The sequence below is a fragment of the Anas platyrhynchos genome, chromosome 6, assembly GCF_047663525.1.
Source record: "Anas platyrhynchos isolate ZD024472 breed Pekin duck chromosome 6, IASCAAS_PekinDuck_T2T, whole genome shotgun sequence".
Classification (NCBI taxonomy): Eukaryota; Metazoa; Chordata; class Aves; order Anseriformes; family Anatidae; genus Anas; species Anas platyrhynchos.
The window spans coordinates 15,575,395-15,593,535 of record NC_092592.1 but is presented as its reverse complement, the minus strand read 5'-3'; the positions used below and the strand labels follow the sequence as shown (position 1 = coordinate 15,593,535).

Genomic DNA, 18,141 nt, shown 5'->3' with positions numbered 1-18,141 from the left:
TAATAATGAGTAATATTGCTTGGAAAGAGGATCTCAGAATGAACAAGATGAAGAAAGTCTTTTCTTCCTTCTCAGCTGGTTTATTAGGAAATTAATATTAAAACCTGTACTTTATGATTGGATTGTCTGCTCTGCCAACAGCTAACCCACAGGGCTGGTTGGTGTGCCTTGTCCACCTCCATGGGCACAGCCTTTTCTCAGACTGAGACTTTCAAAGAAACACAAGGGAACAAGGTGCCTTAGATCCCACTGAATTTTAAACCCATGCACGCTCTTTTTGAAAACCACAGCTTTACATAATCTTATGATTTCCAAATTTCTGTCAGATGTTTTTCAATCAGTGTGTTAACTCCCAGCTGGCTTGCATCAGCTGTCACATTTACACATAAGAACTAAATTGCAGTATTGTAATTTCATGTTTAATCTTTGTCTCCTCCCCAACAAATTTATTTATGTTATGTAAAGTAGATATTCTCTAACTTCATGGAATTCCATGAACAATGTGTGCAAAGGATTTCTGCATCTACCATTGATGAATTCTAAATGAAATTATCATTAATGATGTCTATGTATTATGATTTATTGTATTTCAAGTTAAAACAAAACAGCTATTCAGTCTATTACTATGTTTAATTACAACCTATCTCTCAATAGATTAGTTTTTTCACATGCTGATGAAAAAAAAATATCAAAACTAGTACAGTCATGGGCCTTTTCATAACAGGATGCCTTAAACATGTTTTGTTAGATATAGACTGGGAGCACTTTTCCAGAGAGATGTGTGTATGTACGCGTAGCTAGTCTTCTTCAATGTACCTGCCACACATTCATTACCACTTGCGAAAGCTGTCTGTAAAAGATCAGCCTTTCTCCCGTGCTTTAGAATGGAACTTCTGAAATGGAATTTATTTCATTTTAATTCTAGTTTGCCTAGAACCCCCAGCAATTTGATCCTTTGATCCCTAGAAAATCACAGTAATGGTTTTCCAGATATGAAAAGCATTCCCATACAATGCATGTTCATTAGTTTATTTCTGTATTTATTCCTCACTGAATATAGGATAAAAAATAAAAATAAATACTGAATGGTGAAAACAATTGAAGCTGTCCAGACATCTGTTGTCTTCTAGGGTAGCACATATGAAATCCAAGAGATGAAGCTTATTTATTAGTTGCACAGGTTGCAGTGTTGCTCAGATGGAGAAAGGTGGCTTCATGGGATCTCTGGATCTCCTTAACCAACAGTTTATTCTCTCCTTTCTGAAGCAGGCATTTCATGACTGTCTTTGTTTTTACCTGTGCATGTAGTATCCTGTAGTTGGGTGTGTCAGTGTCAGTTCTTCTCTTTTCTTGATTGCAATTAAAATACTCTGTTATGAAAACTAGCATGGAAGTATCCAATTAGGGGAGGGAAATTTTTTATCCTGTTGCATCTTCCTGTGAAATGCCAGAAAGGAAATGTGATTTTCCAAGTTGGAATTCACTCATGAAGTCTACATAATTGCTGCTCAGGTAATGTAGGATTTCCAGTAACTACAGATGTTCAGGACGTCATTATAAATGTAGTATGAAGATTGTCAATAAATTATAGAGTACCTCTGGGATGACTGGAGAATAATTGATTTCTGAGTCAGAGAGGTATAAAATGAGGTGCTACAGAATGAATTACACACCTTCCTTCCTTGAGAGTCCATTTTTTTCTCATGTGACTCCTTGTCCAAATACTTGCCAGACCTGATCCTAGTTCACTTGTGATTTGGTTAGTCTAATACAAGAAGGGCAACTGATAGCTTTTGAGCCCTTTGCTTGGAGAACAGGGGAACAGAACCTGGTAACTCTCAAGTCAAAATTTCATTGTGAATCTGAAGCCTGACAGCCCATTTTGGTTGCTGGTATGTTGCACATTTCAGAAGGCAAAGGGACAGATTTCTAGCTCTGACTCAAAAATGCTTATTGAAATGTGCCATCTTTGAATTTACCTGTCCTTTTTCCTTGCTTTTCCTTCAATGGTATATAATATCAAGAGAGAGCTGTTTGTTTTCACAGAGCAAGAGTAATCAGTGATGGTGCAAATAAAGTGACTCGTTTTATGATAAAGAGATGAAAACTGATCGGTGAACTGGTGTTCTAACAATATATTAGCAATAAAAACATGATTACCTGAAACCTTTATTCAAACTGCTACTAAGTCTTTATACACAGAGCAGTCTCCTTTGGACACAGTTTTTAGTTGTTAAAGTTTTGCTTGTAAATTGAATATCCCAGGCCTTCATTTGTTTTTGCAAGTTCCCATGTAAGCATTGTAGGGCAACTGCAATCTAAATTCTGAACCTTATTTGTGAATAAGGCTCCAGAAAAAAATAAATAAAATCAGGAGACCAGTGATATATTTTGTTGTGTACACGGAGGAAGAGAGAGCTGCATCAGTGTCTTGATAAAGACAATAAATTCAAGGGTTCATTTACCGATTCCACTATAATTTCTTTAATTCTGGTACAGGAGTGAAAGTTCAATTCTCTCATCTTTTGTCGTGTAGCTAAACTGACTCTTGCCCTGAGCAATTTGATGTGTTTTTCGATCGATGTAATTTCTCAGCAGTGCCTTGGTCTCCACCTGGCAGGCATTCTGTGCTCCTCAGCATGTCTTAGCAGTGACAGAAGAGCACGGCTTCCTTGTGTACCAAAATGTACTCAGTAAAATAAATCAAGTGAAGTCATTGGGTCTATAATTGTTTGGCCAGAAAATATAAATAAATAAATAAATAAATAAAACAGAAACATATGGGCACACAGAGGTCTCTTATTTTTAATTCATATATCATGATACATTTATAGCATTGCTAACTTGTACATAAAATCCAAACCAGCTTTTAGAAATAGACCCAAGCCAATCGTGCGACCGTACAGTGGGCTTTTCTTCAGTCTTCTGACTCTGTTTGTCCATATTCTGCTCATTAACTTAACTTTGCCTGAAAGTGTTCTGCCAGTATTTTGGAAAACTAAAACCCTTGCTTATCCTTCCATGAGGTCTTCCAGAGTAATGTTCAAGTATCAGATATTGGCTCTGGGCTGTGGAAAGACTGAGCTCTGTAACACTCTGTTTGGTATTTGTGAGGTTGAACGCAGTGCTTGAATTTCATAAAAAAAAAATCCCATTTATCACGAACACTGAATTCCACATACAAATAAAGAGAACAAGATCTCCTTTTGAGACTTTGCTTTTCGTTTTGACCACAACATTCAAAATTTATGAAGTTTAAGGAAGTGATGATGATGGAAGAATGCTTTCTCTCCTTATCTCTGTAAATCCCTGATATTGCTAACAACAACAATACGTGCTCGTCAGCGTAAGGGCTACTTGGCAGGCCTACCCGGGGCCAGGCTGTGCGATGAATTCTTCTTGGTTGCACTTTATGCATTAATCCCAGGATTCACTCCTGCATGAAAACTTGCACTCCTGTTAAGCCCAGATGATTGGTGATAACAAAGTGATTCAGGTAGCTTGAAAAGTTTGCTGACCTGGCTGTAACTGCATGATTTGTGCCTCTGTTTTTCATAGGATTTTTGCTGTCAATTTTTTTTTAGCCGTTTGATTTTGCTCTGCTGTAGAAAGGGTCTGCTCAGTTTCTCAGTGGCACAATGTGTTCTTCCAGTAGGTAACGTCACACTTTACAAAGTGATGGTCTGTTCGATGGCACTGACCTGTCACATCACCTCCTGGCCTCATTGCGCTGGTGATTTATTCTCATGTATTTTTCCTGCTGAATGATATATTTAGAGTAGCAGATTGAACTATTACTGTGTTGACAACTGTGAGTTCTGCTGAGATGTACCTTTCCTTCCTGCAGGGAGGACAGTGCTGTCTACCTGTCGGGCCTGGGAACTGTGGGACTGGAGATGTACGAGCAGGTGCCAAAGCTGGACGCGGTGATTTTCCCAGCAGGAGGCCACTGTGGCCTGCTGGCAGGGTCGGCTGCTGCACTCAAACACCTCAACCCACATATTTCTGTAATTGTAAGTTTCCTTTCACCTAGAAAGCATTGAATTTTTGATTTTTGATAGCTTTCACCACAGTTTTGTTGTTGTTGTTGTTGTTGTTGTGGGGTTTTTTTGTTGTTGTTTGTTTGTTTGTTTGTTTTTCTCAAAAGGCAGTGGTATCTAGTAATATGCTGGCAAGGACTGCCAGGGGACAGGGACTACCTGTGTTCACTACCCAGCAGCAGACCTGAGAGCTTCAGAAGCCTCCTGTCTCTTGGCTGGATTTAAGAAAAAATCTGAGAATGCTCTTCCAAAGCAAATGACACCTGTTTCTGTGCTTTGAATTGATTTCTTGCTGGAAATGTTTAACCCTAAAGATGCCACAGGGTAAATTTAGTGGTAGCTTAGTTGTTATGGTAAAATTTCTTTAAATTGTTGATTACTTATTGATTGTTGATTGCGTAATGTTATTATTATTATTATTGTTATTTTGCTGTGGCCGGGTAACTTTCAACTTCAGTACATGTACTATTGTTTTCTATTTTATTGTGAACGCTTCAGAAAAGGAGAGTTATTTGTGATCGAAGCTGGCAGACTTCGGTGTGCTTAAGAGGGATATAAACACACATAATACAGCATTACTGTCTTGAATACATCTTGGGTACATTTGACTTACACTTAGCAACTTCTGCTGCTGTAATTTATAGATATATTTGACATTGCAGTTGTAAGGGAATCTTCCTGTGTGGAAGGAAACCGTAATCAACTTAAACATCAGATATGTGTATATACATATTAATTTTATTTTTTTCCAAACATAATTCTCTCCAGAAGTGATGAGGAATGAGAGAAACGAGTAGAAGAAAAAAATCTAGGAACTTTGTATTAACCGTGGAATGTATATTTCAGAGCTGTGAAATAGTAGCGGGATGGTTGATCAAGATTTATTTTTCCATCAACTTTTTCTGTGAGGGAATTCTTACAAGACTGTGATCAATTCCACCCCCCATTCCAACCCCATTTATTCCTGGGTATCATCCCATACATAACAACTAGATTAGCTTTTTCATTATCAACTTCTATGTCTTTTGTAGTATTGAAAAACAATATTCTTGTAAAGATGAAAAGCTTTTTGCAGTTTGTACTCAATTTTAATTCACTTTGAATTTTTTCTGGAAACTTGTTCTAAAAATTTTCCTCATCCCTTTTAAAAACTAAACTACATGGACAAGATTATGTACATTTCGAATGTGAGTGAGATTCAAATTACCTTGTTACTAACTCTGAGAGGAAACTTTTTTGGTTATAACACTGATTATGTTAGAATTTGATCACTAAAAAAGTGACATCATTTGTATTCCCCAGGGTGTTGAATCTGAAAGTTTCCCTGTATTGCAACAATCCCTAAAGGCTGGCCACCCCGCTGAAGACCAGGCTTGCAGCAATCATCACTTTTATGGAGGTAGGAAAAAAATGGATTATTCTTGTAGAGGTAAAATAAAGGTTGTAATTGATTTTGCCAACCTAGTCATGTTCTTTTCCAGCTAACTGAGTTTTAACGTATTTAAACAAAGTCTTGTCTGAATATATTTCACAAAATTTAATGTATTTTATAAGAGCAGCTTCTGACACACAAGCTGCACCCCTCTTCAAGGTACAATGCTATTTCCAGTGCACATGAAATGTTCAGGTGAGTACTTAGAGATATGAAAGTAGTTATCTGACTTCTGTGCTCACAAGCAGTAACTTAACCAGTGAAGTCAATGGGAAAACTCTTGCCTAGAAGACTAATTTTTGAAAAGGCAGAAAAATGTGGTGCTTAAATATTTACACTTGCAAAAATGTCCTCAGGATAACAGCGTTTATAAACAATTCAGTTGTTCCCATATAATCTGCACAAAAAAACTCAGCTGTTAAGCAATTTAAGAATATCCTGTTTACCAGATGTTCAAATCCCCTGAAGCTTTAGGTTAAATGTGAGCTTTATAACCAAACAACTTAACTCTCTCAGTAAGTTCTGCCTGTCCCTGCACTCCTTTTCTAACTGTCATGCTGTAGCTTGCTAATTCAGTGCCACACTTGGTGGTTCTTCAAGGCCTCATTGTGCACTGAGAAGCACCAGGCTGTAGGATCACTCACACAGTAAGGCAGTGCGAGTGAAGAACCAGGATTTTTGTAATGGGATCCAAAGTGGCAAAATCTTCCTGGAAGATCCTTGGCCTTCTGGTACCAAACTCATTTTTGTCATGTAAAAATCAAGCTGCCTGAGATTATAGAATAGCAACGTGATGCAATCATTAAGGACAAAAAACAGTGTCAGGACTCTAAAAAATGATGGACTTTTCTAGAGTAGCCAGCTTCACGTTTTTGTATTTTGAAATTGCAGATGTGAGTGGACTTTGCTTTGGCAACAATTCTTTGCAGCTGACTGGGAAACTTGTGGATAAAGTTGTTGCTGTGAGGTAGGTGAAGAAAAGACACCAAAATAAATAATATTGGGTGAACATTGCTGTGTATGAAAACTGTGCTGTACCTGACACTGAAGACAGTGAGTTTGTCCCCACTTATCTGACCCCTTTGGCCAAAACAATTTATGGGCTGCTAATAAACACTTCTAATTCTTCACCGAAATACAAGTTCCAATAATATATTTACACACTAGAATTTAGCTGGCTCAGTGGTTCTAGTAAAAAATAACACTGTCTTACAGTAATAAGACTGTACATTCACCCCCATCAGCGCAGCTTTCTATAACACCACAGTGGGATCATTATGTACCCAGGAGGACAGAAGGAATCCCTTCACACATAAATGTATTGTCTTCATTTTTTGGTAGTTCTTCTGTTTTGTTTGTTTGGTTTGTTTTGTTTTGACACAACTCTTTCTCCACCAGAGAGGAGGACATCCTCATTTCCATGCTGAGACTGCTGGAGTATGAGCGAGCCACAGTTGATGCAGAAGGGGCCATTGGACTTGCAGCACTGGTTGCTGGGAAGCTGCCTGAGTTGAAGGGTAAAAGGTACAGCAGCTATTGCAAATGGGACTCAATAGGGAATTGTGGCAAAAGCATGGGGCCAAGTGCCTTGGTCATGGGAAATGGAGGTACTTGTTTTATGAGTGATGCGTCAGTTTCTGTTCCTGCACTGCCAATAGGCTTATCCATAGCATCTGCTTCAGGCTGAAGAGACCACTCACAGGTCAGAAGACCATGTTGAACTAGACAAACGTCAGTGTTCTCAAATGACTGGGAGAAAGGCAGTTATGCACATCTGCTATGAGAGCATCTTGCTCTTGCCAGCCTGCTGCCTTCTCACATCCCGCATGTGGAAATCAACCCCATCTGTGGTGGGACCTTGCCTCCTGAAAAAGAAACAACTTGCTAACAAGTGAGCTGGGCTGTCATCTGCAGTCACTGAGTGACACTTGCCTTCCAACCCCAAGAGCTCCTGCCCAGCTAGGATTGCCCTTGTGCTTAGTGTTAATTGTGTGGGTAAATCCCTTCTTGCATCTGGGCTTCAGCACTCAGTACTTAAGCAGATTGAGCCTTGACTCAAGATACAGCCCAGAATGTATTTAAATATACATGTGCTCAAGACAAAGTTTCCAATATACAGCATTGGATGCTAAAATGCTACTGAGGCAGTTGATAAGGCTGAAAACATACAGAGCAGCAACAAAATTCAATTCAGCACAGCTAAAATAAAAGAGAAAATGCACAGGTTTGCCTCTGCAGAAAGAGATTATCAGGGACTAACCATGTGGCTGTTCAGTTGCTCTTCAAACATTTCTATATTCATTTTTCAAGGTTGAGGTGGGTTTAATTAGTGGCTACAGAAAGCATTGAGCTCTTAAGAGCCCAAGATGCAGAATTTCTGGTGAAAGTGCTGTTCTATTTTTTAAATTTGAAATAGACGTAGAATTCTCCAGCTAATTATCTCTAACAAAACTAAATCCCCAACAAATACCAAGTGAAAACAAAACAGCTTCAGACAATCTAATACAGCCAGCTTCTAGAATCCCACAGCCCACCCACAGTTGATACTGAGAACTAGGAGCTCCTCTGAAATGTAATATATGTTTATGAAAGGCTGGTCCCTGCAAATGTTAAGCTGATATTGAATTTAATGTCTGTGATTTATGACTGCTTTGCACAGAGAAGAGCTAAGAAATCCTATTTTCTTTCTGCATTCAGAGTGGCAATTGCTATATGCAGTGGAAATGTGGAGTTACATTTGCTGCAGCAGTGCATAGCTCGTGCCCTGACCCTTGATAACAGAGTGTGCAGATTTTCTCTTGTGCTTTCTGACTGCCCAGGAGACATTTCAAAGCTACTGGAGATTCTGGCTCGGGAAGAAGCAAGGTAAATCCAGTAAAGTAGTAAGGAAATGTGGTCACTGCATAGCACAAAGATTATTAAAAACTTGGATGTATTTCCAAATGTCCTCTGAAGGCAAGTCCATAAGTAACTAATTAATCAGTGTTTATTGTGTTATGTTTCAGAAAAAGTTCTTTTTCCCTTCATTTTGGTTCCAAAGTAAAAGCAGCTTCTCACCATTGAATAAGTATCTGACCCACAAAGCAGTAAAAATAGCTACTGTTCAGACATTTAGATAAATTGTTTATAATGACAAAGAATTGTTATGATCTCTATTTTATCCCTTAATTTATCCCTTATTTGATTTAGAGTTTTGGATATCAAGCAAGAACGAATGTTTGTGACGTCTGAGCTCTTCAGTGTTGAGGTAAGAATTCCATTCTCTCTAGCAATGCTGACCTCCCCTTGTTTTTTCTGTTTTCCTATAATCTTTATACAACAATGTGGAATTTTGGGGAAGTCCAACAGAGTGTTCACAATGATTTTTGAGAGCAGCGTAATAGATCATTTCTTCTGTGTTACACAGCTCCTTGCCTCACCAAACACTTAACAGGTATATATATAATAAAGGACCTGTTTTACCTGTTATTGTGACATGATCTGTCCAGATGTTAACATTGCAAACCTTCATTACATGAATAGTTCTGTGACGGAAGTGATGAGCAATCTGCAGAATCTAGAACTTGAAGAGCCAGCTGTGTAGGCTGGCTGTAATTATTGAAGACCAATTTGCCTTAAAGCAATGCAGAGAACACCCTTACTTTTAAGGAAACCTTATTTTTAACTAGGCCCACGCTTTTGTACCCTATCCACAAAGAGAACAGAGTAAAGTCATTATTCCTTTGGTGAATATTTGATACAACCATAGAATCATAGAATATTCCGAGTTGGAAGGGACCCATAAGCATCATCAAGTCCAAATCCAATAATGGAGGTGTTATCATCTAATATGATCTCTTAAAAGGATCATTCATCTCATGACATATCTCTTATTTCAACTGGTTTAGCAAAGGTGTGGTTCCACTGTTTTCATGCTACTACTGTCCAGGTCTAACATGACTATGAAATCACAGGTGGAAGTTTAGATTCTCCTTCAGTTTAAATTCTCTTCCCCCATGGCTCACACTGGATTTCCATCTGTCAGAGGACTGCACCCTAATTTACTTGAGCCCATAGGAAATGACTTGTAAAGTCTTAGCATTGAAACAGAGAGGTAACTCTTAGCAAATCATACAAATAGCAAATTTGGTAGCCTTTACATTTTACAACTATTGAAGCAGATTAGATGGCCAGGAATATCTAGACAGTAATGAAGGTCAAAACTAAGAAAAAAAAAATCATCCAACATCACCAGCTAACTGGATATAGAGATCTAAAGGATTGCCTATTTTGTGGGAGGAAACTACAGCTTGCCTCTGTGAACCTTCCCTAGCCTTTATCAGTAACGTCTCTCAAATCCAATATGGGGAAACCTATTGCTTAAATAAATGTTTCCACTTGTAAATCTCTTTACAGCTATTTAAATCCCTTTCATTTCATGTTTTTGATAACTTAGAAGTAGTCGGTGGGCAAAATCAATAAGCTACCTAGTAAGGTGAGGTATACCTTTGTTATATAATCATAGAATCATTAAGGTTGGAAAAGACCTCCAAGATCATCTGGTCCAGCCATTATGAAACTATGCAAGTCTCTGCTATAGATTATCACCTCACCTTCTTAATGGGTCTTTTATTTGGACTCAGGCAACTCAGCTGAAAAAATATAAATTTGCACTCATCTAGTTTCTAGAGAAGTCTTCTCATCACTGAAACTACAGCATGAGCAGACAGGTAGGTACAGGAGGGCTTCTGGAATGGAGCAGTAAGGGCCTGCAAGGTCATGAGGTGCTCCAGCAGCTTGGCAGAGAAGCAGCTGTGGTGGCAGTTTTCCCTCTGACATCAGTCCTGTTTGAAATTATGGGGTTGTCTGGCCTCTTCCCAGCTATGGTTTTAAATAACTCAGAAGAGACCAGTGATAAAAAGAACATCCATCACACTACTTTTCCATCTGACTGCAACAAAATATGAATTCATAAGTAAAATGTTGTTTTTTCTTTATGATAACATTATACATAGTCCCAGCAGTGCTCAGGTTCCTGGCTGGCTTTGTGTGGTGTAATACCTGCTGTTTGCATACTGTTTATTCACTTTGAGCCAGAAGTCGTTTAATTATTTTGCTCTGTTCTGGTCAATTTGAGTAATTCCCTTTAGGCCAGCTTGCATGTTGTAAAAGAGCAGAGGAGAATATTTTCCACTAGAGTTCCCAGTTGCCAATGTATTCCATGTTATTGACCTGTTGAAAGGATATAGATGAGCACATAGCTGTCCAGCTACAGGAAGGATGTTATCATTCATAAAGCATTTCCTTCATGACCTTGGGCAAGACACTATTTCCCTGCTTCAGTTCCCTGTCTGCAGGAGACGTTTGGAGTGCGAAGTCTGACAATATATTTGCTCTGAGGTGCTCCAAAATAATTCAGTTATTTAGTTTAATGGCGTTCTACAGCAGACTAATGTGGTACAGAATATCCAACCCCAATTTGAGGAAAAAAAGAAACTCAGTCTGAGGTAGACCTGCTTGATTATTATCTGACTTGTGTAATGCTGTGATAACTTGTTTGTGCTAGTGCTCACCGGCCTGAATACAAGAGTGTGCCAAAAGATAAGGGCTTGAGTTGCACAAGATACTATGCTCTTTCTCAAGCATTGCATTGCACGGACCATGGGGGCTACCTGCAGCTGATCCCAAAATCATAAACGGAAGTGCTGCTGCCAGATAATTGGCAATGTGCAGTGGGAGTTCGCTGTATAATTCAGAAAATTGCCCAGTTGTTGATCTTAATAGAAACAAAAAGCCTTGCTTATTTATAGAACTGAAATCAATATATGTAAATGAAATTATCATTTGTAACTCCAGTCATTTGCTTACAAACAAACCTATGCTTTTGCTGAGCATGGTGTATCATGAATATTAAGTTATGTGAATAGCTGGAGACTAACGTCTTAAAAGAAGGCAAATATTGTTTCTAAAATTAAAGAAATGGGATAGAAAAGTGCAATGGATGAGTCATGGATTTAAGGAATTGCACTAGCTGGTTGGCATCAGCCTTTACACTGAGCATGGAAAAGCACTTAAGGCAAAGATTTTGATTGAACAATGCTGCTCTTTGTTCACTAGTGTTGCCTTATAAAGGCCACCCAGTATCTTTATCGGCGTACACAAGCTACAGATATTGGGCACCAAGGATTTAAGGGGCACACTGAAATAATTTTGAGTATCTGGGAAAATATGATTTAAAAGGCCAAGTGCCCATAGGGAAGACTTGGAGGTAAAGGGGAGCAGAGGTATTCACTCTGTTGCTCAAGTAATGGAGCATAGAATTTTGTAAATTTCTTTCTTTTGTGAAGTTTTGAAATTTACTCTCCTTGAAATTGAATTAATTCCAATTAATGATTTTAATTTATGCATATGGTTTTAGCATTGCACAGAGGGATAATTTTTGACTGATCTTTGCCTATACATTTTTTCAGTATTTGTCCCATTCCCTCATGTTTTCTAATTATTTCTACTTCACACACAGGACAGCAATATTCAGTGAAGACTGTTCTGTCTTCCATTATCTGTAAGCCTGCTATAAAAACAAAACAAAACCAGATTAGCTAAACCCTTAGGCTGGATTACCTGCCACAGAGAGTATAACTCTAAATCCAGTAAGAGATTCATCTAGCTTGTTATTTTAAATCTTGCAGCAGCTTTTAAAAATATTACTGTTATTATTATCCAGCAAGGATGTGATCTGCTTGGAGAGAAATGCATAAAATGTACTAGATTTTTATTTTTTATTTTTATTTTTTTGATATGCAGACTAAAGGTCCTGCACAAACATGGTTCTGCAGTCAGTGAGAACTCTGCTGAATCTAAAAACCTTGGTCTACTACTGTGGGCTTATATTTTTTGAAATGGAGTTGAAGTTGCCCAGTCAAATTTTGTCTAGTTATGCTGCATTTTGTCTACAGTAAAAGAAACATCAAGGAATATGTTAAATAAGACCAATTTGCAACACTTACTTTTAGCTCATGAATAGGTTCATAACCTCCTGTAGCTAGCAGCACATAGGTAAATGTTTATCCTAGATAAGTAGAGGACTCCTTTTATACCTACCCATGAATGTAAGGATTACTCTGTCAGACACCCATGTAAATCATCCTTCCCAGGTGAAATGAAGAGGAGAGAGGGGTTCTGTGAAGATGAAACTGCAGCGCAAATTGGCAAAATCTGTGCAAAAAAGCAAGTTACCACAGTCCATGTTCTTGCCTGCCGTGTTGTTTAGATCTCTAGCTGTCATAAAGTGTAGTGTGATTATCTCTGCTCCTACTGTGAGCAAGTGTTCTCCCTTCCCTTACTAGACAAGTGTAAAAGATCAGATAAATTCCTGGAGCAGTTTGTTGTTGTTATTACTACATTTCTAATACGCTACAGCACATTACTAGCCATTATCACGTGTTGGATGCTGTGCATGCACAGAAAAAAAAAAAAAGACATTTATCCAAAATGCAAGCACTCTGGCTCTAATCTCTCCAATTCTTTCTGGCTTCAATCATTAGCAAAAAATAAGGACAGAGAGGAGGAGAGTTAGCACTATAAATCCCAATTTGTTCCTGTGTTTGCTCCCAGAGCAGAGCAATTGCTTGCTGCCAAATATTCCAAGCTGAACCTAGCAAGTTCAGACTGGTTCCTCGCACAACAATTGATTTGCTGAGGACCGAACAGGCAGGACTGCTCATGGGGGAGGGGGCTTGCTGCTTTTTTTTTAATTACAGACTCTGTGAGAGATGAGTATGTGCTCTTGAAGATATGACTGCAAAGCTTCAGGGAATTTATACAAACTATGGAGTAACTAATGGTATTTGGTGCTTTGGTGCCAAGATATCCTTTGGATACTTTTCCCAGTGTTTCTGTTCTCTCCTCTGCCCTCATTATTAATTCTGTCCTCCATGACTATCCTTTCCTTGAGACAAAATCCCACTTTTTCAGAGGAGAAAGAAATTTGCATCTAGCTTGTTCCAAAGACTCACAAAAAAGAATAGAACCATGTTCAGAAAAAAAGAGGCAAAGAATTACGGAAACAGATCAGAAATATGTCTTATTTCATGATGCGTTTCAGAATTAGTTTCACAGTTAACTGAATTCATGGCTGTTTATTGGTGGTAGTATTATGTGTTCTCTTTAAATAGTTCTGCTAAAGGGTTATTGTTATTTTAAGCTTATTCCTGGAATTATGGATTCTCTAAGTTCTTATTAAGACATGTCCCCATAAACAGATTTGAGTTGAGACAGTTTTATTTTTGCCTTGCTGCTTTCTCTGAAGGATGTAGTTCTAATAGGAATGTTACACGTGGCATCTGTCTCTAGCACTCTGCCTTGAAGTTATCATGACCAGTTCTCCTGTTCTCTGTCGGTTGGCCTGTTAGGATAAACTCTCTGTTGTCACACTGACTTATCTTGGATCCTTTTCTTGCTAGACTGCCACATTTCTGTGAGGTCTTTTTTCCAAGTGGCACTTTCAACATCAGTAATAATTGCAGCAGGGTCAGAGGTGACTTAAGTTAGTAGTCTAAAATTTTGAAGTGAAGTTTTGTACCTTCACATTGGTGCCTCACCTGTGATAGAGCCCAGATTTTATGGTGATGGGGTAGAGATGTGAGCATGTAAAAGAGGGATGAAAGAAGAATTGAAAAAATGACGTTGACATTATTGTCTTCAGTGGCTGAGTGAGGGGATTGTCTATTGTAAAGGCAAGCAAAGATTAAAAATAACTCTCAAGTTTAGGTTTGCCTGGGTGTTGTTTGAAGTAGCAGCAGAACAACTCTAATAGAGAACTAGAAGTGATGCAATGAGCAAACAAAAAAGTCTTGGAATAAAACAGTAACAAGGTATGTGAATTGAGGAAACCAACCAGAATACTGCAGAGATGATAAGGAATTGGGGATAAGTCTGTGAGAGAGAAGAAGAGGAGAATATAAAAGCTTGAAGGATGGAGGTTCTGGAGCAAACACTGCTGAGAAATGTGGAAATGAGGTGAGGCAAGAGTCAGAGAGAGGTGAGGCGGCAGCAGCACCAGATACCTACCCCAGGGAATGGAAAAGAGAAGCTGCTAATGGATGACTTCAGGGAGGCCTCCTGGGAGACTAACAGCAGAGAAGTATTTGCCCAGGAGCTATCTGAGGGTCAGCCTATCTTCTTCAAACTTTGAAGACAATAAAGCAGGGAGATTTTCAAGATCATGCAGAAGAACTGGAGGAGCCACAGAGTTTCTATAATATCTTTTTTTTTTTTTTTTTTATCCTACATAGATAGGGAATGTGAGGTCCAGAGTTTTTTATGTCAAGCTGATCTTTATGCTTTTACGAGCACACTTTAGGATTTAGCTGGAAATGCCTTTGTCTGAAAATGCTGCCATGCCGTCAGGAATGCTCCTAATTCTTTTCCCAGGTTACCTGCACTGTGGAGACCAGAGACAAAATGCACACAGCCCAGCTGAGGAACGCACTCCTGGAACGCTACCCGACAGCCGCGTGGACAGAGCGGTGATGAGCAAAGCACAAGGGAAGGGGCTGAGGTCCTTGGACAAGCATTTTGCAGAGCACTAATCTTGAGGCATTCAGAACAAATATTATTTTTCAAGGCTGAGCAGTTATCAAATAGTTTCAGGATATTTATTTCCTGCTCAAAATGTAGCAAACATCCTTGGAAACAAAGTTGAACTTGAAGCTTTAGCTTAGCTAAGGGAAATTTCATAGTCTCTGCCAGTGTTGGAATTATCAGCTGTTTCACTGGGTTTTGACTAGTGTGTAGAATCCAATGGCATTCAGTAAATAAACGGAGAGAAGGCATATTTTTTATATCTGAATGTAGGCCCCTCAAAGGGCTTTTGATTTTGATGCTCCTAGTTAATGCAGATCCTGCTGGATTTGGCCATATTACTAGTATAGTCATTTTTCATTTCCCGGCCAGAAGCAGTTCTTCATTTGCTGAATCTGCTTCATGGGATATATACATGTGTGTGGGTGAACATGGTTGCATTTGCGTAAGAACTTTGCTATCACAAGGAAAAATTATGCTAATAAAATGTAATTTAAAAGAAACCCTTATCAGATAAAAGCTAATACTGTATTTTTTCCCCAAAGGAAAAATGACCCTATTTATAAAACAAGGTTCCAGAAAATGTTGCAACAATTAAAAAGGAAGAAAAAAAAAAAAAGGTTTTCATGTGCAGAATATAAATGTAATTCTTGCTCCTGCTTTTGGAGATGCAATGTAACAGTGAGCCCATGAAGTGGCTATATTCCCTTATAAAAAGGAGTCTCTCACCCTTTTGAGTTTTCTAATTGGAATTTCACTGATCATCTTAGTCTGCCTAAAACAAACTCGATCCATCTCACCTGACAGATTAAGTACGATGTCAAGAGTGAAATATATTTAAAGATCACAAGTTACTAAGCAAAGACGGCTCAGGGATAAGAGGAAGACCGAGTCTTAGGCCAGCGGCTAATGCAATTAAGGAAGAACACATTGACCTATATACCATTTTCATCGCTAGAGATGGAGACCTACTAATAAGGTAACATTGTGGGATGGCAAGAGATGTAAGAGAAATTCAAGCCCACCTCTAAATGTGTGTTCAGCAGTTGCTTTTCCATGTGGGCAAAATTCAATTAAAGGTTGTCTGCAACAGCACCAATATAAACTATTCCATTCATTTAAATTGCACCAGATTTGACCCAAATTTTGGGTGCAGGTATTTTAATGTGAAGTCTTAATCCTGTCTCTAGAATATCATGATAACTAAGTATATAAAATAGATACTGTATATTTAGCAGAGCTCAACTCAAAATCCAACAAGCTCAGAGTGTCCTCACAGGCAGCGTGGGATCAAATCCATCCGGTTCCCATGTGCAGAGCCGAGTGAACTATTTTTCAGTGTCTGTGAAAATGAACTTTTACTATAGCTTTTGGGGAGAAAGATGCTACAAGCCCATCATGACATTCCCTTGTTGCCGTATTACAACTGATAAATTGAGTTTTCTTCTGCAGTCCTCCGCTGTAGTGAAGCATGTGCTTGTTAGGACGTTTCCTTTCCTAGTCCTGCAATGTGGAATTTCTGTCTCTAGAGCACAAACAAAAAATCACATGTGGAAAACTGAAGGTCCTGGGGCAGGCACATGCTCTTTGTATCCTCTCTCCATTCTAGTCCATCTGTCAGATAGGAAGAACATCATCTAAAGAGTTAGAGCAATCTAATCAGAGGGTCCCCGTGGACTACAAAGAATGAACTTCATATCCATTCTTATGCATATCTTACTTGTATCATGTCTATTACTTACAGATAACCACCTATATTTATAACCTAACTTGTGCCTACAAGGTGGGATTGATGAGGGCAGCATCTTGGCTGTCTCTGTGGTATTTTTTTTTAAGAAGTAACAGGCTATTTGTTCTTTCTTATTGTGGCTCAGAAAGGAGCAGGAGTGGAGAAGAGACTCTCACAAATGGTGGATAAATAAGAGAAGTTTGCTGGTTTGGTATGTTTTTGGAAGGATCATGTTGGTTTGCAAATAAACCTAAAAAAATATCGATACCCCAACAGTTACTTTCTTTCCCTTCCTGCTAACCACAGCAACGAGTATAGGACTTGGTCACCAGAACGTACTGTAAATCAGCCAGTCAGACACAACTCCTTTTTTCAGTCACAGGAGTTTAAGAAATTTGTATAGAAATACATGATGATGGAACACATATTCAGTACTTGTTGCTTCCATTGAAACAAGTGATGAATCACATCATCAAAGAGCAGATTTGGGGATGTAAGATATATATACACACACACACGTATATGTATAAGGGTGTAGTTACCCTCTCATCTCTTTCGGCAAACCTCTCAGGAAATGTTGAGGATGTCTTGGATATTTATGTGAAAAGAAAGTCAGGCTTTATAACCAAAGTTCTCAGTAGTGGCCAGCAGCCTTTGTCCTCTAAATTCTTGATTTATTATCATGCATTATCCTGGATTTTATTTTTCTAGAAGCTCAGAGTACTAGGGATTTCATTTCTAATCAGAGGTAACTGCATTTAGCAGGTCTTCACATAACAGGAATTAGAGAGGTAATAGATTGAGCATCCAAAAATCAGTGTGGTCAAGATCACCATATGATCAAAAATTTGTTTTGGAAAAAAAAAAAGAAAGAAAATGATTTGTTTAGTATGTCACATATGACATATGCAGTTGGGTTTTATTGATATTGTATTAAGTATAAACATAAACTGTAAAATATTCTTCAGTGGCAAACTCCTTATATGTTAAAATAATGATACCAGAAGTGATCTCCATTCTGTACTGCTTTTATGCAAGTCCAATGGCTTTAAAGGTAAGACAAAATACTTCTGGGGGGAAGGGGCATTTAAATGAGTGTATGTGATTGGAAAGAATACTGAAATATCTGTGCTGCTAAACTTTTTGCATTATGAAATATAATAGGATTGTGGCATTTTGAAGATGTACTTATGTATTTTAAAATGTTTGATTTAAATAAATATTTTTATAGAGTGTTCTTATGTATCTTGAAAAAAAAAACCAACAAACTAAAGATTATGTAAAAATATCAGCAAAATTTAAATCTAAGCATTGTATTTATTTTAAAAATAATAAAAATGACATTATGCTGCCTCAGCAATGAAAGGTTTATCATCCTG

General features: G+C 38.3%; 1 protein-coding gene across 1 annotated transcript in view; it reads left to right on the top strand.

The window, feature by feature from the left end:
• Window positions 1-18,118, top strand: part of LOC101802992 (L-threonine ammonia-lyase) — a 30,670-nt gene extending 12,552 nt beyond the window's left edge. The window contains exons 6-12 of the mRNA XM_013096032.5: window positions 3,848-4,013; window positions 5,343-5,439; window positions 6,364-6,439; window positions 6,871-6,996; window positions 8,170-8,337; window positions 8,662-8,719; window positions 14,884-18,118. Of these exons, the coding sequence (XP_012951486.4) occupies window positions 3,848-4,013; window positions 5,343-5,439; window positions 6,364-6,439; window positions 6,871-6,996; window positions 8,170-8,337; window positions 8,662-8,719; window positions 14,884-14,982 (790 nt within the window). The 3' untranslated portion in view covers window positions 14,983-18,118. The remainder of the gene's footprint in view (window positions 1-3,847; window positions 4,014-5,342; window positions 5,440-6,363; window positions 6,440-6,870; window positions 6,997-8,169; window positions 8,338-8,661; window positions 8,720-14,883) is intronic.
• The last annotated feature ends 23 nt before the right edge of the window (window positions 18,119-18,141 follow it).